Source organism: Tursiops truncatus, chromosome X, assembly GCF_011762595.2.
Source record: "Tursiops truncatus isolate mTurTru1 chromosome X, mTurTru1.mat.Y, whole genome shotgun sequence".
Lineage (NCBI taxonomy): Eukaryota > Metazoa > Chordata > Mammalia > Artiodactyla > Delphinidae > Tursiops > Tursiops truncatus.
The window spans coordinates 71,679,552-71,703,327 of NC_047055.1; the positions used below are offsets into that span (position 1 = coordinate 71,679,552).

At 39.8% G+C, this 23,776-nt stretch overlaps 1 protein-coding gene and 1 long non-coding RNA gene across 5 annotated transcripts in view; one reads left to right on the forward strand and one right to left on the reverse strand.

Annotated features, from left to right (window-relative positions):
- Positions 1-23,776, reverse strand: part of MTMR8 (myotubularin related protein 8) — a gene marked incomplete at its 5' end in the record, with an annotated part of 59,243 nt that overhangs the window by 14,074 nt on the left and 21,393 nt on the right. The window contains 3 exons of the mRNA XM_073799577.1: positions 18,927-19,036; positions 20,367-20,499; positions 23,282-23,416. Coding sequence (XP_073655678.1) covers positions 18,927-19,036; positions 20,367-20,499; positions 23,282-23,416 — 378 coding nt within the window. The remainder of the gene's footprint in view (positions 1-18,926; positions 19,037-20,366; positions 20,500-23,281; positions 23,417-23,776) is intronic.
- LOC117310315 (uncharacterized) lies at positions 1,784-5,734 on the forward strand. Of its 4 annotated transcripts, none has more exons than XR_012329385.1 (4): positions 1,784-2,235; positions 3,213-3,448; positions 3,566-3,655; positions 5,055-5,734. It is a non-coding gene; the product is annotated as an uncharacterized lncRNA (long non-coding RNA). The 4 variants fall into 4 exon arrangements; XR_012329384.1 differs by having other exon boundaries at positions 1,784-2,184; positions 3,200-3,448; XR_004524486.2 differs by having other exon boundaries at positions 1,784-2,184.

Genomic DNA, 23,776 nt, shown 5'->3' on the forward strand with positions numbered 1-23,776 from the left:
GATCCTGAATAGCCAAAGCAATCTTGAGAACGAAAAACGGAGCTGGAGGAATCAGGCTCCGTGACTTCAGACTATACTACCAAGCTACAGTAATCAAAACAGTATTGTACTGGCACAAAAACAGAAAGATAGATCAATGGAACGGGATAGAAAGACAAGAGACAAAGCCACACACATATGGTCACCTTATCTTTGATAAAGGAGGCAGGAATGTACAGTGGAGAAAGGAAAGCCTCTTTAGTAACTGGTGCTGGGAAAACTGGACAGCTATATGTAAAAGTATGGGATGAGATCACTCCCTAACACCATACACAAAAATAAGCTCGAAGTGGATTAAAGACCTAAATGTAAGGCCAGAAACTATCAAACTCTTAGAGGAAAACACAGGCAGAACACTCTATGACATAAATCACAACAAGATCCTTTCTGACCCACCTTCTAGAGTAATGAAAATAAAAACAAAAATAAACAAATGGGACCTAATGAAACTTCAAAGCTTTTGCACAGCAAAGGAAAGCATAAACAAGACCAAAAGACAACCCTCAGAATGGGAGAAAATATTTGCCAATGAAGCAACTGACAAAGGATTAATCTCCAAAATTTACAAGCAGCTCATGCAGCTCAATAACAAAAAAACAAACAACCCAATCCAAAAATGGGCAGAAGACCTAAATAGACATTTCTCCAAAGAAGATATACAGACTGCCAACAAACACATGAAAGAATGCTCAACATCGTTAATCATTAGAGAAATGCAAATCAAAACTACAATGAGATATCATCTCACACCAGTCAGAATGGCCATCATCAAAAAATCTAGAAACAATAAATGCTGGAGAGGGTGTGGAGAAAAGGGAACACTCTTGCACTGCTGGTGGGAATGTGAATTGGTTCAGCCACTATGGAGAACAGTATGGAGGTTCCTTAAAAAACTACAAATAGAACTACCATATGACCCAGCAATCCCACTACTGGGCATATACCCTGAGAAAACCAAAATTCAAAAAGAGTCATGTACCAAAATGTTCATTGCAGCTCTGTTTACAATAGCCCAGACATGGAAACAACCTAAGAGCCCATCATCGGATGAATGGATAAGGAAGATGTGGCACATATATACAGTGGAATATTACTCCGCCACAAAAAGAAACGAAATTGAGCTATTTGTAATGAGGTGGATAGACCTAGAGTCTGTCATACAGAGTGAAGTAAGTCAGAAAGAGAAAGACAAATACCGTATGCTAACACATATATATGGAATTTAAGAAAAAAATGTCATGAAGAACCTAGGGGTAAGACAGGAGTAAAGACACAGACCTATTGGAGAACGGACTTGAGGATATGGGGAGGGGGAAGGGTGAGCTGTGACAAAACGAGAGAGAGGCATGGACATATATACACTACCAAACCTAAGGTAGATAGCTAGTGGGAAGCAGCCGCATAGCACAGGGATATCAGCTCGGTGCTTTGTGACCACCTGGAGGGGTGGGATATGGAGGGTGGGAGGGAGGGAGACGTGTAGTGGAATAACTGAGGACATGGAAAGGAGACGTGGCCCATGAGCACCCCCCCCCCAGCAAACTGGGGGCTGGCGAATAAGCCAGAACTGGAAACAGTCCTGATTGCTTTGAGCCCCCGCTCCCCCAGCAAAACGGGGGCATGCAAATAAGCCAGAACTGCAAACAGTCCTGGATGCTTTGAGTCGCCCCCCCCCTCCCCGGCAAACCGGGGGCTTGCGAATAAGCATTGAGTGCTTTGGGCACTGATCCATGAGATGTGCTCAGTATAATCAGAATGGTGGGAACACAAGGAAATGTCCTTGTGCTACTTCAGTATAATCAGAATAATGGAAACACAAGGCAATATCCTTGTGCTGCTTTTGCGCTCAAGGACGAAGCACGGCATGTTTTCAAGAAAGCCCATTGTTGCTTGTATAATCAATAAAAGCATATGTTGCTGCTTTGGCATTTCTGGAATGTTAAGAAAACAAGTCTTAAAATGTAAACATAGATAATGCTTAAATAAAAGCTACCACAGCAGGACAGACAGCGCTGTTTTGCCTGAGCGAGAGGCAGCCCTCTACTGCTGTGTTTCGGCACAGTTCATCTCGTGTGATGAGCTTGCTTTCGGAAACCCTGTCATAAGAAAAACTGCAACATTTGGCGCCCGAACAGGGACCTGAAAGTAAGTAATCGCGTGATCGCAGGACCGAAGGGGAATTTGGTACGCTCAAGAGTAAGTGAAACCTTCGGGAGCAGTAGAGTAACTGTAATGGGGAATTCCCATTCAGTAGAATTTCAATACATTAGACTCCTGAAACAGTTATTACGGAGTTCAGGAGTGAAAGTGAAACCAGAATCTTTTGATGAATTGTTTGCGCTGGTTCGTAAACATTGTTACTGGTTTCAACCTACTGGTCATAACCAGTTGAATTTAAAAGTTTGGAAACAGGTTATGCGAGCCTTAAGAAGAGCTCATCAGCGTGGAGACCCTATATCTGTCCGTGTTTGGTCTCTTTGTAAATTAATTTCCCTTGCCCTGGAACCATTACAATCTGAAACTGAAAGTGAAAATGGGGTGCGCCCTCAGCGTCCGAATTCTTCTCCCGATCATTCTGCTGCTTTTTGTACTCTGTTTCGTGAATCTCCTATAGAGGACCTTCCTCCGCCTCCTCCTCCCCTTGTGTCTGAGACATGAGAGGATTTTTCAGGTTTCAGTGATGAAGGGGCTTTTTCTGATGATGATAAAGATCGGGAGCAGGCTAGAAAACAAAATGAGATGCCACTTTCTCAACAGAATGAGATTTCTGATATACTTTCAAAGTTAAAAAATTTGATGGTTAAATTGGAAGAAAATAAAAACAATGTTACCACTCCTTTATATCAAGAGCCATGTCCTACTATTCCTTCGGCTCCTCCTTTAGAATTAGCAGCTTATCCTGTTGGAGCCTCTCGTCAGTTTCGCTTTCCTCTAAAACCTGAATCTAATAGACTATTGTTGGAAGAAGAGATGAATAAGGAAGAAAAGCAATATTCTGAATCATTTTTTGCTTTCCCTATTGTTAGACAAGCTATGCCTGCTAATGATCAATTTCCGAATGGATATGTAAATGTTGTGTATAACCATCATGATATAAAAATTTTTAAAATGCTAAAAGAAGCCATTAATGCATATGGGATGCATTCTAATTATGTTCAAGGTCTTTTGTCTAGGTATGCTTCCGAAAACATATTAATTCCTCAGGATTGGGAGGCACTTGCCAAGACTGTTCTTGAACCTGGACAATATATGCAGTTTAAGACTTGATGGAAAGAAGAAGGCGCCTCCATTGACCTGGTGGCAAGTGAAAAAGTTTACAGACACTACCAAAAATCTTATCATTTCACAGGGTAAACCCCTCAATAGCACCAGTGTTTTTGAGGCCATGCTGGCAGTGTTGTCTGCACAGGTAATAAGCATATCAGCCAATGAGAAAAATTGTACTAACCATACTTATTGGACATATATTCCTAACCCTCCTCTTAATATGGGGGTTACCTGGTGGGATGCCCCAATTCTTGTATAGGTAAATGAGTCTGGATGGTTGCCTGGTCCTTTTGATGATAGAGGCCCTTTGAAGCCGGAAGAAGAAGGAAGGATAATAGAGAATTACACGGTGGGTGTTAGTGGACCTCCTATTTGTACGGGAAAGGGAGATCATTGCCTTAAAATGAATTATCAGGCATGGTTAAGTGTTGTCAAAAATGAAAGCAGATATCATGGGTTATATCTTTTGAGTGCTTATAGTTTTAAAAGTTCTAATTCCACTCTTAATGAGAATGTTTCCGCACCTTACTTGCCTCCATGCCAGGTGCCTCTTCTGGATCAATTATCGGATTGGGTCCATTGGACTCGATGCCGAGGGGAAATGGCTCGGGTTCTTGTTAATACTTCTTGGGGAAGTGTCACTGATTGGAGCCCTTTTGGCTCCACCTGAGGAAAAAGGGGTCTGAAGAATTTACACTGGCATAGAGAGGATAACACTATTTATAGCAATACTATTAATGATACCATAGTATGGCATGCAGGAGGGTTTTCTCCTCCTGGTCCTCATTTAAATGGATATCCCATCAAAAAGGACTTGTGGAAGCTTACGGCAGCTTTGGAGAAGATTAATGCTTGGGTAGGACATATGGTTAACAAATCTGGAAATCATAGTTTGACTTTTCATAAAAATGTTACTCGGTATACTCGTAGTTGTGTAAAATTACCTTATATATTGTTAAAGGGACCAGCTGAATGGAATAAGACTCTAGGTATTATAATATGTAAAAATTGCTCTCTGTATACCTGTATTAACTCTAGTATATCTTTTAACATATCTACTAAAAGTTTGTATATCTTACAAGTTCGGACAGGTTTTTGGCTTCCTGTCAATCTTGGAAGGGAATGGCAAGAATCTCTTCCTATGGCTGTTTTGCAATATTTAACTGATGCATTAAAAACAAGTAAAAGATTTGTAGGAATGTTGATTACAGCTGTCATGGGTATTATAGCCGTAACAGCTACTGCTGCAGTAGCTGGAGTTGCTTTAGAACAATCTAGTCAGACCGTTGATTATATAACTGATTGGCATAAAAATTCTGAAATGCTTTGGTCCTCTCAACAACAAATTGATTCGGAAATACATTCGGAAATAGCAGACTTACAACAAGCTGTGGTTATGTTGGGGGACCAACTTGTAAATTTACAAAGACAAATGAAGCTACGTTGTGACTGGAATCAAAGTGCCTTTTGTGTCACTTCGGTTCTATATAATCAGTCTGCATTCCCCTGGGCAAAAATAAAAAAGCATTTATTACATCACAAAAATTTGACAGAAGAAATTGTGAATTTACAAGGGAAAATTCAACAAACTTTTCAGAAGAAATTACGACTTAATTCACAAGAAATATGGTCTGGAATTATTCAAGGATTTAATAATTTAAATCCCATGTCTAAATTACATGCTTTATTTGGTTCTACTGCAGGATTGCTAATGCTCATTATAATAATAATCATATGTTTAATTGTAGTCCGACAACGAGTGAAAGCTACCCGCCATGCAACCCCGCAACAAGCTGCCGTGTTCTCCTTGATGCTGCACAAGCTGGAAAACAAAAAGGGAGAAATGTAGTGGAATAACTGAGGACGTGGAAAGGAGACGTGACCCATGAGCACCCCCCCCCCCAGCAAACTGGGGGCTGGCGAATAAGCCAGAACTGGAAACAGTCCTGATTGCTTTGAGCCCCCTCGGCAAACTGGGGGCATTCAAATAAGCCAGAACTGCAAACAGTCCTGGATGCTTTGAGCCTCCCCCCCCGGCAAACCGGGGGCCTGCGAATAAGCATTGAGTGTTTTGGGCACTGATCCATGAGATGTCCTCAGTATAATCAGAATGGTGGGAACACAAGGAAATGTCCTTGTGCTACTTCAGTATAATCAGAATAATGGAAACACAAGGCAATGTCCTTGTGCTGCTTTTGGGCTCAAGGACGAAGCACGGCATGTTTTCAAGAAAGCCCATTGTTGCTTGTATAATCAATAAAAGCATATGTTGCTGCTTTGGCATTTCTGGAATGTTAAGAAAACAAGTCTTAAAATGTAAACATAGATAATGCTTAAATAAACGCTACCACAGCAGGACAGACTGTGCTGTATTGTCTGAGCGAGCAGCAGCCATCTACTGCTGTGTTTCGGCATAATTCATCTCGTGTGATGAGCTTGCTTTCGGAAACCCTGTCATAAGAAAAACTACAATACACGCAAGAGGGAATTGATATGGGAACATATGTATATGTATAACTGATTCACTTTGTTATAAAGCAGAAACTAACACACCATTGTAAAGCAATTATACCCCAATAAAGATGTTAAAAAAATCCTCAACAAAATACTATCAAACAGAATCCAACAGCACATCAACTGGATCATACACCATGATCAAGTGGGGTTTATTTCAGGAATGCAAGGATTCTTCAATAGAAGCAAATCACTCAACGTGATACACCATATTAAAAAATTGAAGGAAGAAAAACTTATGATCATCTTAATAGATGCAGAGAAAGCTTTCATCAAAATTCAACACCCATTTGTGATAAAAAACCCTGCAGAGCGAGCCGCGGCTAAAAGCACGGACCCCAGGGACGGGCGGGAGACGCTAAGGCTGCTGCTGCCGCCAAGAAGGGGCCTATGTGCGAGCACAGGTCACTATCCACACCCCTCTTCCACGGAGACTGTGCAGCCCGCCACTGCAAGGTTCCCAGGATCCAGAGACAAATTCCCCGGGAGAACACACGGCGGGCCTCAGGCTGGTGCAACGTCACGCTGGCCTCTGCTACCGCAGGCCCGCCCCGCACGCAGTGCTCCTCTCTCCTCCCCCGCCCCGCCGCCTGAGTGCGCCAGAGTCCCCGAATCAGCGGCTCCTTTAACCCCGTCCTGTCTGAGCAAAAAACAGATGCCCTCCAGCGACCTACATGCAGAGGCAGGGCCAAATCCAAAGCTGAGCCCCTGTGAGCTGTGAGAACAAAGAAGAGAAAGGGAAATCTCTCCCAGCAGCCTCAGAAACAGCGGATTAAAGCTCCACAATCAACTTGATGTACCCTGCATATGTGGAATACATGAATAGACAACGAGTCATCCCAAATTGAGGAGCCGTGAGGATAAAAGGTACTTGGTGCTGCAGCCAGGAGTCAGGGCTCTGCCTCTGAGGTAGGAGAGCCAACTTCAGGACACTGGCCAACAAGAAACCTCCCAGCTACACATAATAGCAAATGGCGAAAATCTCCCAGAGACCTCCATCATAACACCAGCACCCAGCTTCACTCAACGACCAGCAAGCTACAGTGCTGGACAACCTATGCCAAACAACTAGCAAAACAGGAACACAACCCCACCCATTAGCAGAGAGGCTGCCGAAAATCATATTAAGGCCACAAACACCCCAAAACACACAGCCAGACGTGAACCTGCCCACTAGAGAGACAAGATCCAGCCTCATCCACCACAACACAGGCACTAGTCCCCTCCACCAGGAAGCCTACACAACCCACTGAACCAACCGTAGCCACTGGAGACAGACATCAAAAACAGCGGGAACTACGAACCTGCAGGCTGCAAAAAGGAGACCCCAAACACAGTAAGATAAGCAAAATGAGAAGACACAAAAACACACAGCAGATAAAGGAGCAGATAAAAATGCACCAGACCTAACAAATGAAAAGGAAATAGGCAGTCTACCTGCAAAAGAATTCAGAATAATGATAGTAAGGATGATCCGAAATCTTGGAAATAGAATGGACAAAATGCAAGAAACAGTTAACAAGGACCTAGAAGAAATAAAGATGAAACAAGCAACGATGAACAACACAATAAATTAAATTAAAAGTACTCTAGATGGGATCAATAGCAGAATAACTGAGGCAGAAGAACGGATAAGTGACCTGGAAGATAAAATAGTGGAAATAACTACTGCAGAGCAGAAGAAAGAAAAAAGAATGAAACGAACTGAGGACAGTCTCAGAGACCTCTGGAACAACATTAAACGCACCAACATTCGAATTATAGGGGTTCCAGAAGAAGAAGAGAAAAAGAAAGGGACTGCGAAAATATTTGAAGAGATTATAGTTGAAAACTTCCCTAATATGGGAAAGGAAATAGTTAATCAAGTCCAGGAAGCACAGAGAGTCCCATACAGGATAAATCCAAGGAGAAATACACTAAGACACATATTAATCAAACTGTCAAAAATTAAATACAAAGAAAGCATATTAAAAGCAGCAAGGGAAAAGCAACAATTAACACACAAGGGAATCCCCATAAGGTTAACAGCTGATCTCTCAGCAGAAACCCTACAAGCCAGAAGGGAGTGGCAGGACATACTGAAAGTGATGAAGGAGAAAAACCTGCAACCAAGACTACTCTACCCAGCAAGGATCTTATTCAGATTTGATGGAGAAATTAAAACCTTTACAGAAAAGCAAAAGCTGAAAGAGTTCAGCACCACCAAACCAGCTTTACAACAAATGCTAAAGGAACTTCTCTAGACAAGAAACACAAGAGAAGGAAAAGACCTATAATAACGAACACAAAACAATTTAGAAAATGGGAATAGGAACATACATATCGATAATTATCTTAAATGTAAATGGACTAAATACTCCCAACAAAAGACACAGATTGGCTGAATGGATACAAAAACAAGACCCTTATATATGCTGTCTACAAGAGACCCACTTCAGACCTAGAGACACATACAGACTGAAAGTAAGGGGATGGAAAAAGATATTCCATGCAAACGGAAACCAAAAGAAAGCTGGAGTAGCAATTCTCATATCAGACTAAATAGACTTTAAAATAAGGACTATTAGAAGAGACAAAGAAGGACACTACATAATGATCAAGGGATCGATCCAAGAAGAAGATATAACAATTGTAAATATTTATGCACCCAACATAGGAGCACCTTAATACATACGGCAAATACTAACAGCCATAAAAGGGGAAATCGACAGTAACACACTCAGAGTGGAGGACTTTAACACCCCACTTTCACCCATGGACAGAGCAACCAAAATGAAAATAAAAAAGGAAACACAAGCTTTAAATGATACATTAAACAAGATGGACTTAATTGATATTTATAGGACATTCCATCCAAAAACAACAGAATACACATTTTTCTCAAGTGCTCATGGAACATTCTCCAGGATAGATCATATTTGGGTCACAAATCAAGCCTCGGTAAATTGAAGAAAATTGAAATTGTATCAAGTATCTTTTCAGACCACAACGCCATGAGACTAGATATCAATTACAGGAAAAGATCTGTAAAAAACATAAACACTTGTAGGCTAAACAATACACTACTTAATAATGAAGTGATCACTGAAGAAATCAAAGACAAAATAAAAAAATACCTAGAAACAAAGGACAATGGAGACACAATGACCCAAAACCTATGGGATGCAGCAAAAGCAGTTCTAAGGGGGAAGTTTAGAGCAATACAAGCCCACCTTAAGAAGCAGGAAACATCTCGAAAAAACAACCTAAACTTGCACCTCAAGCAATTAGAGAAAGAAGAACAAAAAAACCCAAAGCTAGCAGAAGGAAAGAAATCATAAAAGTCAGATCAGAAATAAATGAAAAAGAAATGAAGGAAACAATAGCAAAGGTCAATAAAACTAAAAGCTGGTTCTTTGAGAAGATAAACAAAATAGATAAACCACTAGCCAGACTCATCAAGAAAAAAAGGGAGAAGACTCAAATCAATAGAATTAGAAATGAAAAAGGAGAAGTAACAACTGACACTGCAGAAATACAAAAGATCATGAGAGATTACTACAAGCAACTCTATGCCAATAAAATGGACAATCTGGAAGAAATGGGCAAATTCTTAGAAATGAACAATCTACCAAGACTGAATCAGGAAGAAATAGAAAATATGAGTAGGCCACTCACAAGCACTGAAATTGAAACTGTGATTAAAAATCTTCCAACAAACAAAAGCCCAGGACCAGATGGCTTCACAGGCGAATTCTATCAAACATTTAGAGAAGAGCTAACACCTATCCTTCTCAAACTCTTCCAAAATATAGCAGAGGGAGGAACACTCCCAAATTCCTTCTACGAGGCCACCATCACCTTGATACCAAAACCAGACAAGGATGTCACAAAGAAAGAAAACTACAGGCCAATATTACTGATGAACATAGATGCAAAAATCCTCAACAAAATACAAGCAAACAGAATCCAACAGCACATTAAAAGTATCATACAACATGATCAAGTGGGGTTTATTCCAGGAATGCAAGGATTCTTCAATATACGCAAATCTATCAATATGATAAACCATATTAACAAACTGAAGGAGAAAAACCATATGATCATCTCAATAGATGCAGAGAAAGCTTTTGACAAAATTCAACACCAAATTTATGATAAAAACCATGCAGAAAGTAGGTATAGAGGGAGCTTTCCTTAACATAATAAAGGCCATATATGACAAGCCCACAGCCAACATCATCCTCAATGGTGAAAAACTGAAAGCATTTCCACTAAGAACAGGAATAAGACAAGGTTGCCCACTCTCACCTCTGTAATTCAACATAGTTTTGGAAGTTTTAGCCACAGCAATCAGAGACGAAAAGGAAGTAAAAGTAATCCAAGTCGGAAAAGAAGAAGTAAAGCTGTCACTGTTTTCAGATGACATGATACTATACATAGAGAATCCTAAAGATGCTACCAGAAAACTACTAGAGCTAATCAATGATTTTGGTAAAGTAGCAGGATACAAAATTAATGCACAGAAATCTCTGGCATTCATATACAGTAAGGATGAAAAATCTGAAAGTGAAATCAAGAAAAGACTCCCATTTACCATTGCAACAAAAATAATAATATATCTAGGAATAAAACTACCTAAGGAGACAAAACACCGGTATGCAGAAAATTATAAGACACTGATGAAAGAAATTAAAGATGATCCAAATAGATGGAGAGATATACCATGTTTTTGGATTGGATGAATCAACATTGTGAAAATGACTCTACTACCCAAAGCAATCTATAGATTCAATGCAATCGCTATCAAACTACCACTGGCATTTTTTCACAGCACTAGAACAAAAAATTTTGCAATTTGTATGGAAACACAAAAGACCTCGAATAGCCAAAGCAATCTTGAGAACGAAAAACGGAGCTGGAGGAATCAGGCTCCCTGACTTCAGTCTATACTACAAAGCTATAGTAATCAAGATAGTATGGTACTGGCACAAAAACAGAAGATAGATCAATGGAACGGGATAGAAAGCCCAGAGATAAACCCACGCACATATGGACACCTTATCTTTGATAAAGGAGGCAGGAATGTACAGTGGAGAAAGGAAAGCCTCTTCAATAAGTGGTGCTGGGAAAAATGGACAGATACATGTAAAAGTATGAGATTAGATCACTCCCTCACATCATACACAAAAATAAGCTCAAAATGGATTAAAGACCTAAATGTAAGACTAGAAACTGTCAAACTCTTAGAGGAAAACATAGGCAGAACACTCTATGACATAAATCACAGCAAGATCCTTTCTGACCCACCTCCTAGAGTAATGGAAATAAAAACAAAAATAAACAAATGGGACCTAATGAAACTTCAAAGCTTTTGCACAGCAAAGGGGACCATAAACAAGACCAGAAGACAGCGCTTAGAATGGGAGAAAATATTTGCCAATGAAGCAACTGACAAAGGATTAATCTCCAAAATTTACAAGCAGCTCATGCAGCTCAATAACAAAAAAACAAACAACCCAATCCAAAAATGGGCAGAAGACCTAAATAGACATTTCTCCAAAGAAGATATACAGACTGCCAACAAACACATGAAAGAATGCTCAACATCGTTAATCATTAGAGAAATGCAAATCAAAACTACAATGAGATATCATCTCACACCAGTCAGAATGGCCATCATCAAAAAATCTAGAAACAATAAATGCTGGAGAGGGTGTGGAGAAAAGGGAACACTCTTGCACTGCTGGTGGGAATGTGAATTGGTTCAGCCACTATGGAGAACAGTATGGAGGTTCCTTAAAAAACTACAAATAGAACTACCATATGACCCAGCAATCCCACTACTGGGCATATACCCTGAGAAAACCAAAATTCAAAAAGAGTCATGTACCAAAATGTTCATTGCAGCTCTATTTACAATAGCCCAGACATGGAAACAACCTAAGTGTCCATCATCGGATGAATGGATAAAGAAGATGTGGCACATATATACAATGGAATATTACTCAGCCATAAAAAGAGACGAAATTGAGCTATTTGTAATGAGGTGGATAGACCTAGAGTCTATCATACAGAGTGAAGTAAGTCAGAAAGAGAGAGACAAATACCGTATGCTAACACATATATATGGAATTTAAGAAAAAAAAATGTCATGAAAAACCTAGGGGTGAAACAGGAATAAAGACACAGACTTACTAGAGAATGGACTTGAGGCTATGGGGAGGGGGAAGGGTAAACGGTGACAAAGCGATAAAGCGGCATGGACATATATACACTACCAAACGTAAGGTAGATAGCTAGTGGGAAGCAGCCGCATAGCACAGGGAGATCAGCTCGGTGCTTTGTGACCGCCTGGAGGGGTGGGATAGGGAGGGTGGGAGGGAGGGAGACGCAAGTGGGAAGAGATATGGGAACATATGTGTATATATAACTGATTCATTTTGTTGTGAAGCTGAAACTAACATATCATTGTAAAGCAATTATACTCCAATAAAGATGTTTAAAAAATAAAAAAAAATAAAAAAAATAAAAAAATAAAAAAAATAAAAATAAAAAAAAAAGGAAGCAAAATTGAGCTATTTGTATTGAGGTGGATAGACCTAGAGTCTGTCATACAGAGTGAAGTAAGTCAGAGAGAGAAAGACAAATACCGTATGCTAACACATATATATAGAATTTAAGAAAAAAATATCATGAAGAACCTAGGGGTAAGACAGGAATAAAGACACAGACCTACTAGAGAATAAACTTGAGGATATGGGGAGGGGGAAGTGTAAGCTGTGACAAAGCGAGAGAGAGGCATGGACACATATACACTACCAAACGTAGGGTAGATAGCTAGTGGGAAGCAGCCGCATAGCACAGGGAGATCAGCTCGGTGCTTTGTGACAGCTTGGAGGGGTGGGATAGGGAGGGTGGGAGGGTGGGAGAGAGACGCTAGAGTTAAGAGATATGGGAACATATATATGTGTGTAACTGATTCACTTTGTTATAAAGCAGAAACTAACACACCATTGTAAAGCAATTATACTCCAATAAAGATATAAGAAGAATAATAATAAGAATCTGCCTTCTAATGCAGGGGACGTGGGTTTGATCCATCGTCGGGGAACGAAGATACCACATGGCATGCGGCACCTAAGCCTGTGTACCACAGCTACTGATCCCGCCCACTCTGGAGCCCGTGCACCACAACTAGAGAGTAGCCCACACGCTGCAACTACAGAAGCCCGTGTGCCTCAACAAGAGACCACATGCAGCAATGAAAGATCCTGCATGCAGCACCAAAGATCCTGCGTGCCAAAACTAAGACCCGACACGGCCAAATAAATAAAATATTTAAAAAAAAAAGAAAAGAAAGGAGTGTAACAGAAGGTGAGCTTACCTAATAAGGAAAAGAAAATCAAAGTCAACACATGATACAGGGTAAAAAGAAAAACTGAAGGAGGTCTACATTCATAAAACTTCTGAAAAAGACATGGATCAATTCTCAGAGAGAGAAGTGGGCAAGAGGAAGAATTCATGCTCAAAAACAGACAGGACTGTTCTGCATTCCAGTCCCAGACCTGACAATAATTTCCTCTGGAAGCTTTATCCATTTAGCCTTACTAATATAAATCCTTCCAACTTAAGATGGAGAGGTTTTCCTGTCTTAGGTCAGTTTCTGTACAATCAGAACTATGTAAAAATATGGGCATTTACTCAATCTGTGCAATTTTGGCAATGGTAGATATTGAGCATTCACTTATTCATTCTAACACTTCATTATGTATACCTCTGTGCCAGGTATGTGCTAAGTATTAGAGATACAAAGATGAGACTCAGTTTCTGACTTCAAAGAGCAAACTAGTCAGGGTGACCAAAGGTAAATAAATAAATACAATGCAGTGCAAAAACTGCTGTTATAGGGTAATGTGTAGTAACTATATCCTTTTGCAGGAGCCAGGGAAGCTTGAGCCTTGAAGAAAATGTAGGATTTTCTCAGGTGAGGAAGGAGAAGGAAATTTATTCACTCATTCATTCATCTACTCACCTAGCCAATAATTACTGAGTGACTATACAAGATGCACTGTTGTGTGCACTAGGTACACGAAAAAAGACAAACATTTAAATGAATGACTACAAACCAATGATAACCAAAACAATAAAAGTTTATACCAGGTACAACAAAGGCACACAATAGCTAAAGAAGAGGAGACAACTAAAGTGGGTCTTGTCAGATGAGTAGGCATTTGTCAGATGGACCAGGAGGAAAGGACATTCCAGGCAAGGGGCATAATATAACACATGTACAAAGGCAAGGATGTGAGGCATAGGTGAGGAATTCTTAACTAGCTTGGTGGTTGAGGCTAGGCTGGGAGTGAGGGAGTGAGGAGAGACTGGTCTGGCCAGGAGGGCAAGGGTCAGACTGACAAGTGTGCATTTTATCTGGTGGCAGCAGAGAGTCACTGGAGTGTTAAAAGCAGAGGAGTGCCATGATCAGATGTACTCACTGTGGTGACAGTAGGAGAATAGAGGACATAAATTTGGATTTAGGAAGACTAGTCAAAGAGTTACTAAAATTGTGAAATGCAACAAGGACCTGAATTAATGCAGTAGCAGTGGGGCTGAAAAGGAGAAGAGGGATGTTAAGAATGAAGATTCAACAGGACATAGTAAGAGAATGGATGTGGAATGAAGGAGAAAGAAAAGTCAAAGATGACTCTTAAATGTGTCACTTAGTAACTAGGTGGATTACAGTACCATTATCCTAAACAGTGAACATAGAAGAAGAAACAAGTTTTAGTTGGTGTTGGGAGTAGATAAGATTTCATTTGGGGCCATGGAGATTCTGAGGTAGTTGAGGGACATCTAATGGAGCATCCAGTGGACAGCTGCATATGTGGGTCTGGAGTTCAGGAGAAGGAGGAATCTGAGCCAGAGTATAGATTTGACCACTATATGAATACAGATGATAGTGGAAACTGTGCATGGCTGGTGCTGTCCAGGCAGAGACCAAAGTGAGAAAAGGAAAGACCTTAAAAAGTAGTAACGTTTAAAGGGAAAGTAGAGGAAGGGGGGGGCTATTACAGGAGTCAGCTTGTGAAAAAGAAGGCTGAAAGGTAGAAAGAGAACCAGGAAGTAGCAGTGGGATTAAGGCCAGAACTACAAAAATGGTTCAAAGAGAAAGGGGATAACAATGTCAAATGCAGCAGAGTGGTCAAAATAGAATAAAGATTAAAGAGTGACCCTGAGATCGACAAGTTAGGGGTCATTAGTGACCTCAGCAAGAACAGTAGTAATGGTATGTAAACTGGATCACAGTGACCTGAAGAGTGAAGGGAGGTGAGGAAGTGCGTATAGGGAAGGCCAATTACTTTCAAGAAAGCTCTAAGCAAGAGGAAAGAGAACAGTAACTAGAAGAGAATAAGAAAAGTTCTTTTTCTTAGGAATAAGAAAGTATTGAGCGTATTTCTGAGGGATGAAGCCAGTGAAAGGAAAAGTTTGAAAATGTAGGGGAAAGAGGTTCCTTGAAGGAGGGGATGGGATTAAGAATACAGGTAAAGGGATTAGTCTTACACAGAAGATGAGGCACTGTTTCCTCTGAGATAGCAAGAAAGGAGCAAAAAAAAGTTGGTAAGAATAGTAGTGGGAAGATGAGAGATTACCTTTATTTTTCTATGAAGAAGGAGACATGTCTGAATATGTGTTTACTGAGAGGGGAGTAACAGTGGTGTAGACAGCTTGAAAGTAAAATACAAATTAGGAATATCTGCTTGGTGGAACAGGGCTGGGAACCAACCAGGGACACATAAAATGACTGTTAAGTGGTCCTAAGGCTATAGGACTACAGTCAATATTATAGATCATAAACCTGTAATTATACCAAGTAACATGGCTATGGGATTTATTTCTTTGTGGCAATGTTTAGTTGTCAGGGCATAAGAGCAGAGAAAGTAGAGAATGAATGGGATTAACAGGGCGGGTAGAGTGGAAGGATAAAGAGGCAAGGTGGAATAGATGAGGTGCTACACCACTAGGTTTTGGCTTGATACGAAAGAAGGTAGGAAAAGGTGGAAAAAGTGGAGTTAAAAGTGTAGAGGTCTCCATGGGATAGAAGAACCAGGTTAGCTGGAGTAAGAGTGTAAGAACTGGAGTACAAAAGCTCAAAGAACTATCAGTGCGGAGTGTTTTATAGGTTGTACATGGACATTCAAATCTCCTGGGATTGAGAGGAAGAATCAGGATGGAGAGGAAACCACCTACCTAAAGTGGTTTCCAAAGTCCTTAATGGAGAAAGAAGAGTCATTAGGAGAGGTACAGAGTGGTATAGCTAAATGCAATAGACCTAAAAGGAGGAAGGAGTTTTGTAAGGAGCAAGGGGAGTATTGAACCTGTCATGGACCGTGCAGTTCATGGGGTGTGGGAAAATGAGTAACTTTTGTAGTAGAAGGTAAAAGAGAAATGATATTCCTAGAAGGATATATAGGTTGCGAGTAAGACAAGAGTCAGAGAGATCTGGAAAAAAGTTTCTCAACCTTTTAAACCCCTCAGTTAACCAGATACCTCAGATAATATCAGAGGCCTAATAGTAGCGACTATACTCTTTCCTTAGGACTCCAAATGGAGTGAAAAGTCACTGGTGGACAGGAAAAGATGCTCAATTTCACTAATGATTAAAGAAATGCAAATTAAAACATGACATAAAATGCATAACCTATCAAATTGGCAAAGATTAAAAAGATTGATGATAACCATTGCTGGCTATGTGGAGAAAGAGGCATTGTTGGTGGGAATGGAAACTGGTGTATCCTATTTGAAGGGCAATTTGGCCACATCTAGTAAAGTCTGAAATATTCATACTCTTCAACTGAAAATCCACTTTTAAGAATGCCCACACATATAAAGATATATGTTCAAGGATATTTGATGCAACAATGTCTGCATTTGTGAAAAATGTGAATAACTGAATTGCCCATGAACAGGGACCATGATAAATTCACTTAATGGAATATTATACAGTCACTGAAAAGAATGAGGTCACACTGACTGAACTGACCTGGAAAATGTTCACCATACATTAAGTATAAAAAGTTAGTTGCAGAAAAATATGCACAATACAATCTCATTTTTACAAATTAGTAATAATATATGTAGTTATATATATGTTGAAAAATTCTAGACCTGTACTGTCCAATATGGTAGTCACTAGCCACAAGTGGCTATTTAAATTTAAATTGATCAAAACTAAATAAAATTAAAAATTCAGTTCCTCACTCTCACTAGCCACATTTCAAATGCACAACTGCCACATGTGACTAGTGGCTACTGTATTAGTACAGATCCAGAACCTTTCCATCATCACAGAAAGTTCAAATAGTGCTGATCTAGCAGCATACATTAAACTATTAATAGTGTGTGTTGTGGGGCAAACTACAGGGAATATTTACATTTTACATTATATATTTCTGAAATGTATACTTCTTAGATAACGTACATGTATAACTTTTGTAATGAGAAAAAATAAATTAAATAAAGATAATGAGAGACAAAACGAGAGAGGGAGGGATACTATAGTGTTTTTGGGAGAAACAAGAATCTCACTAATTACCAGGTCTTATGGGCAATGGGGAACCATTGGAGTATTTTGAGTTTAAAGTGACATTATCATATGTGCTCAAGAAAGATGGCTTTAGAAGCAATCTGGTGGCCATACTGGGGGGAGCAACTACTAAAGACAAGTAAACCAGTCAGGAAGTTATTATAGTACTTAAGGCAGAGGTGGGGAAGAACGGATATTTGAGAAACACTTTTGAGGAAAACTGACAGGATGAGGCAATTGCCAGATGGAGGGGAAGAGAAAGAATTCAAGGCTTACTTGAGTTTTCAAGCTTGGGATACTGGATAGGTACTGATGGAGATGGGAAGCACAGGATAATCGTGCAATCACAAGTCTATCTTTTTCATCCACTCATTTTAATTCAACCAATATTTATGAGGTTGTATGGTCTATCAAATCTATCCCTCTTCTCCATTCTCACTCTCTTTGGTCTAATAAAGTCAGTTTCAGAAAGGAAATAGAAATTTATGGGTATAGGGCATGCGAAAAAGGAACAGTATAAAGAATGGCTAGAACAGTGGGCTTGAAATGACCAAGGGGGTCACATAGTAAGCACTAATAATAAATTACAGTGAAAAATGTAGGCAACAGGACTAGGAAATTGTAAAACAATAGGGCTGGATATTTAAGACAGTTAATTACACACACTCTCTAAAAACCTTTTAAGCCAGAAGCTATAAATCTCATTATCTTCAACTGAAAAAATGACAGCAGAGAGGTGAAGAGTGATTCTCTCCTTTTCTTTACTTCTACCAAATAATAGGGGTGTGGTGAAAAGAGCAAGTTCTCATGTAAGAATGTATAAACAAAACTTCAAAATGAGAAAATGTACACTCCAAATTTCTTCTTCTTTTTTTTTTTAAATATCACCTAACAAATGATACAGAAGCCAGGGTTCTGAAGGTCAGAAAATAAGTGAGTCAGCATAAATGAGTGATGAAGCCTACTTAGACTGCATTCAGAGGCATACCTAGACAAAGAAGTCAGAAAAGTCTGCTTTATACTCAGAGCTCTGAAAACCCATAGAAACACAAGCTCTGCATTTATTTTACAACCAGTCTTACTTCCACTTGATACCTTACAATCAACACAAAAATACATCAGAGTATTTGAGCTGGAAAGACTATGAGAATATTTGAGCTGAAAGGACCATGAGAGATTATCTAAGAGTTTTTAACTTGAGATCTGGGGTCTGTGTACCCCCTGAAATTAAGGTCTATTTTCTGTATGTATAGGCATATGTACATTTTTCTAGGGGCAGAAAGTCAATCATATTCTCAAAGAGTTCAGTGGGCCCCCCAAAACTTATACCATTAGATTCTAGTAGAACCACCTTGTTTTACAGACAGAGAAACTGAGGCCCACAGAAGGGAAGAGATTTTCCAAGGGCACGCAGTAAATTAGTGGCTGACCTGAATCTAGAAACCAGGTTGTTTTTCAATATTCTTTCCACCATGAATACACTGCTACCTCAAGAGATCCCATAATAAAGTCAGTGCAAGTTCTTAAAAGTCCTGATTATTACCTTTGCAATGAAAATTCCAGCATCCATAATAACTTTAATGTGTCTCAACCACCCTGAGCTCTCCAGGCTGCTAAGAAATTCACTCATTGTTGGAGTTTTCAATTCACAAACTAAGGTAGAAAAGGAAGCAGAGATTGAAATTCACAATTACCTCAGTTTATTCACCAAGAAAGGGGACAAAATGGTTCACCATTTTGTAAATGAGGAAGCTGAGGCACAGAAAGGTTAAATGATTAGTTGGAAACCGCAAAGTGAATCAGGGACAGGACTAGGGCTAGAGCCTACCATATCTCCTAGCTCGGGTCTCTGCTTTCTTGACTTGTAGAACCCACCCCAAGCCCACAGAGATCTCTGAAGAACAGAGCCAGAAGACTGAGTCAGCATCCACAGGAAAATACTCACATCTCCTCTGATTAGAAAACACATTTGATTCCCATCTTAACTCCTCCTACTGAGCCTAACTTTGTAGACCCTTAACATCTGTCTCTGCTTCCACATCCCCACTTACTCCCTTGCAGCCCTGTGCTGTCTCAACAGGTTGAAAAAACCATCAGTTAATTTTCATGCATTTTGCACTGGTTATCCAGCAGACGGCAATCTTTTGCCTCAAAAAATCTGCAAAATGTCCTCTTACACTCCTACTATAGAATATTCTGGGACAAAAAAGAAAGGAGGAAGAGACCCAAGGAAGAGGAACATTAATATCCAAAAAGGGCTGCAGACTGAGAAGACAGGATCTGATAAGGGTTGTGTAAGGGAGAGGTCCTGGCAGACAGCATAAGTGAACAATTGAAGAAAAGAGAGGAAGAACGGGGAGTTCACTTAATGAGGGCAGGTTTTCCCTATGTGTGCCTGAGATGACATACCACATCATGGAATCCTGGGTAGTGGCTTTGGGAGAAATGTTCTAGACTCAAGAGTCCTGTAAAGCCCTGATCTCACCTTGCCCGCATTCTGATCCCAATTACATTGCTGTGATGACAGATGACCCAAATTGTCTGATAGCAGCTTTATTCCTTTGAAGTCTAAATTCGCCCCCTTCATCAGCACAGTGATGAAATTGGACTGACCCCTTACAGCAGATTAAATGAGGAAGATGAAATAAATCCCAGTTCATTTATATTTATGTTGACCTACCCATCCCTATACAGCAGTCTCTGTAATTCTATAGAGAGAAGTTATTTCCATAGCCACTAAACCCAGATGAACTCCACAGAGTTATGAAAACTAAACATTGTAGTTCCTCTGTCAGACCAACACTGCTATAATTCAGTACTACCTATGCAAACTGGATTTATACTATAGTCAAAAATCTTATCACCTGTTAATTCTGCTCACCTGGTTGCTTTTATGTTTCACCACAAAATCAGGCATACTTTTTGCTTACGTAATTATGCAAGCTATATAGCCTCTGGTCTAGCCCAGGTGAAATCCCTGTACCTTCCAAGAGTTTCTGCAGGCTGCTCCGCATCACATGGATGTTCTCAATGCCTATGAACCTGAAGCGAATGTTGGCATAGTTGCCTTCATTTTCATAACCCTTCCCAGCTGCTCGGTTGGCCATGGCATTTAACTGCAATATAGAGGACATAACAGAACAGATGGGGCAGATGATAAAAGAACATGGTTCATCAATCTCAATGCTTCATTCTAAACAGTTTTAAATCTTACCCATTTAAAAAGAAGTTGGATCACATAGGGCACATTCTGGGATGAAGAGAATCTCACTGGCATTTAGATCAGGTATCTTAAGTAACAGTAGTATAGGGAAAGAGAAGGAGATTTAGTGTTTTTATTTTATTATTAAAACTCTGCTTAAGAGATTGATTGAAGGATATGGGAGCTATGAGGATATCTGATCCGAAGAACTAAAATTATAATTTTGAGCTTCCTATCACAAACAAATGGGCTTTATACTGAGAAACATGTGAAAATTCAAAAATCCTTATTACTGAGAAGCTCTAGAAAGAAGTCTAAGAACTTCAGGGCCAATTAATTATAAACAGCTACTCTAGAAAAATGTCTAGAACATGACTGCATAAGATAAAGGACTTTCATTCACTGATAAAATTGAAATGGAGATACCAAGAGTTGTTTTAACACTATATTCAGCTTGTGGTAATCAGAATACTTCTAGGTCATATGAAGAATGTTGGATGGGGTAGTGAGTAAATGAGACTTGCAGAGAGGAGATATTAATCCAAAAACTAGAAAGGGGCTTCCCTGGTGGCACAGTGGGTTGAGAATCCACCTGCCAATACAGGGGACACGGGTTCAATCCCTGGTCTGGGAAGATCCCACATGCCACGGAGCAACTAAGCCCGTGCGCCACAACTACTGAGCTGGCATGCTGCAACTACTGAAGCCTGCGTGCCTAGTGCCCGTGTTCCACAACAAGAGAAGCCACCGCAATGAGAAGCCCGCTCACCGCAATGAAGAGTAGCTCCCACTCGCTGCAACTAGAGAAAGCCCGTGCACAGCGATGAAGACCCAACACAGCAAAAAATAAACAAAATAAATAAATTTATATATAAAAAAAACTAGAAAGCAGCCAAGATATCTTATATGATTATAACCATCTTAATAATTAAATGATTTTCTGTTGTCTGGGCCTATTTTCTAATCTCCCATTATTGTGCATTTCAGAAGGTAGGAGGAGAATGTATATGGATAGGGTGTCATTTTTGCATTAATAAAAAAAGAATGCCATTAAAAACCTCAAAAGCACAAACTATTCACATTAACACATGCAGGGAAGAAAAATCTACATGTCAACATATTCTATTTAGCATGCAGGATATTTGTTAAAGGGAGAAACATGATGGTAATTTTGATCTCTTGTCACACAAAGAATGTCACTGAGCTTTCATTAAATTAATGACAAATCAATGGGACACCTGAGGAGGTGTAAGCAACAGCAACCTAGTAACAAAAAAGTCTGTTATGACTGATGGATGCTTCAGCAAATGAAACAATAATTACGGCAGTCCCTACCCAGGTCTGGGCAGCAGTAGAAAGGCCAGCTACTACAGATAGCTAGCTACATCATACCAGTATACACTCTTTGGGAATAGGACTGGCATATCTGAGAAACTGCTACATATTAGTAGCCTAATGTTCAAGTAGGAAAGAACATATAATATTTACTGAGCCCCTAGTATGTATGTGCCAGACACTGTGCTAGATCCTTCACTTACATTATCTCATTTAATCCTCATGACAGCTCCTAAAGATAGGTACTATTATTATTCCCATAAGGAAACAAGTTCAGAGAGGTAAACCAATTTCAACCAGGATCATATGGATAAAAGCTGAAGGCAGGATCTGACCCCAGATTTGACTTACTCCTAAGAATGTAACTTTGTCACTACAATACAGTTTCTACTAAAAGTATATATCTAGCCATCCAGAAGAGGAGTGTTGCTAGATATTTCTAGGCTCTCTGAGAGAGGAAAAAGGGACCTATTAAAAAGGACTTTTTGGTCTTTCATTTGGCCAAAGGGCATCAATCCTTTAGTTTTTCAAAAGCTTGGTACTTCTCTTTATCATTTTAAGACTAATACGATGGAAGACACAGATTTGATTAAACTCTTTCTAATCCCAGAATGTCAAACACAGTTATAGTTGAAGCAAGACAGCAAAGTTCTGAGAAACTGAAGGATGGTACCTGAGCAGAAAGGGAAATTATTTTTTCTATTGAGCCCAGTCAGTTATAGGTAGCCCTGCAGAACAGTCAGTGAGAGATCCCCAAAATGGGCAGACATCTGTCTAAGACCACTATCTGGTTTCAAGCACAACCAATTGCTTAACTCTGAAGTCACAACCACCTGGCTTAGGCTTAGAATATAAATCACTTACTTAGCAATCCCTAGTTAGCAATGAAACCTCCTAATCATCCACAGTCAACATATCAAAGTATAAGCAAAATTATTTCTTTCTGGGGCTGTTTGTGAAAAGAACAGCCTTTAAAAAAAGGAAATCTGTCCTTTACTTGCCTTGTGGGGCACAATTAATTCCTCTACGATTCCTTATTAAAGCTAGACAAAATGTTGAGGGTCAAGGAATTAATGCAGAGAGTTTAGGTTGATCTGAGGACCCTCCTCTCTGTGACATTCACAGGCAGTGGCAAGACTAAGTTGTTCAAAGTACCTTCTCATAGTCTTGCTTGACAGTGACAGCTATGATAAAAGGAGTTCCAAATGGCTTACTCAAATGATTTTACACAGTTATGACATAATAAGCCCATATACACAAACCTAACTTTCCCATTAACACTGCAAAACTCAACATGTGGGGAAGGGAATTATAACATGAGTAAAGTAGGGGTATTAGAGAGGTCATTGATACATAGATACTTTTGGTCTTGTGTCTACAACATACATAAACTGGCTCTCTGGGTTCGTCTGGCTAATAACATCTAGCAGGAGCTCATCATCTATGCAATGAGTATAAAATCCAGACAGAGGCTGGCTACAGTGGTAAATGGCAGGCTGTAAGGAAAAAATATATCAGTTGAGTGGTCCAATGTACAGGTGGTCAAAAATCCTCCTTGATCCCATATTCAGTGAGTAGAAGAAGAGGATGAGACAACTCAGGATAGTGAAGTAAAAAGAAATGTAGCTCTGAAGCCCAGGCATTCCACTGACATTAGGCTCAGCCTCCTGCCTCCATCCCCACTCTAGCATGTGGGCTGTATTACCACAAACTGTTGCTCAGATAGTCTTTTTTTCTTCTACATGGCTATGATTCCCAACCCAGTCTCGGCAAATCCAGACTTCAAGAAAATCACACCCTGAGTGTTTCCTTAATAGAATTCTATGTATTTTCAATATGTATTAGGCTAGTATTTA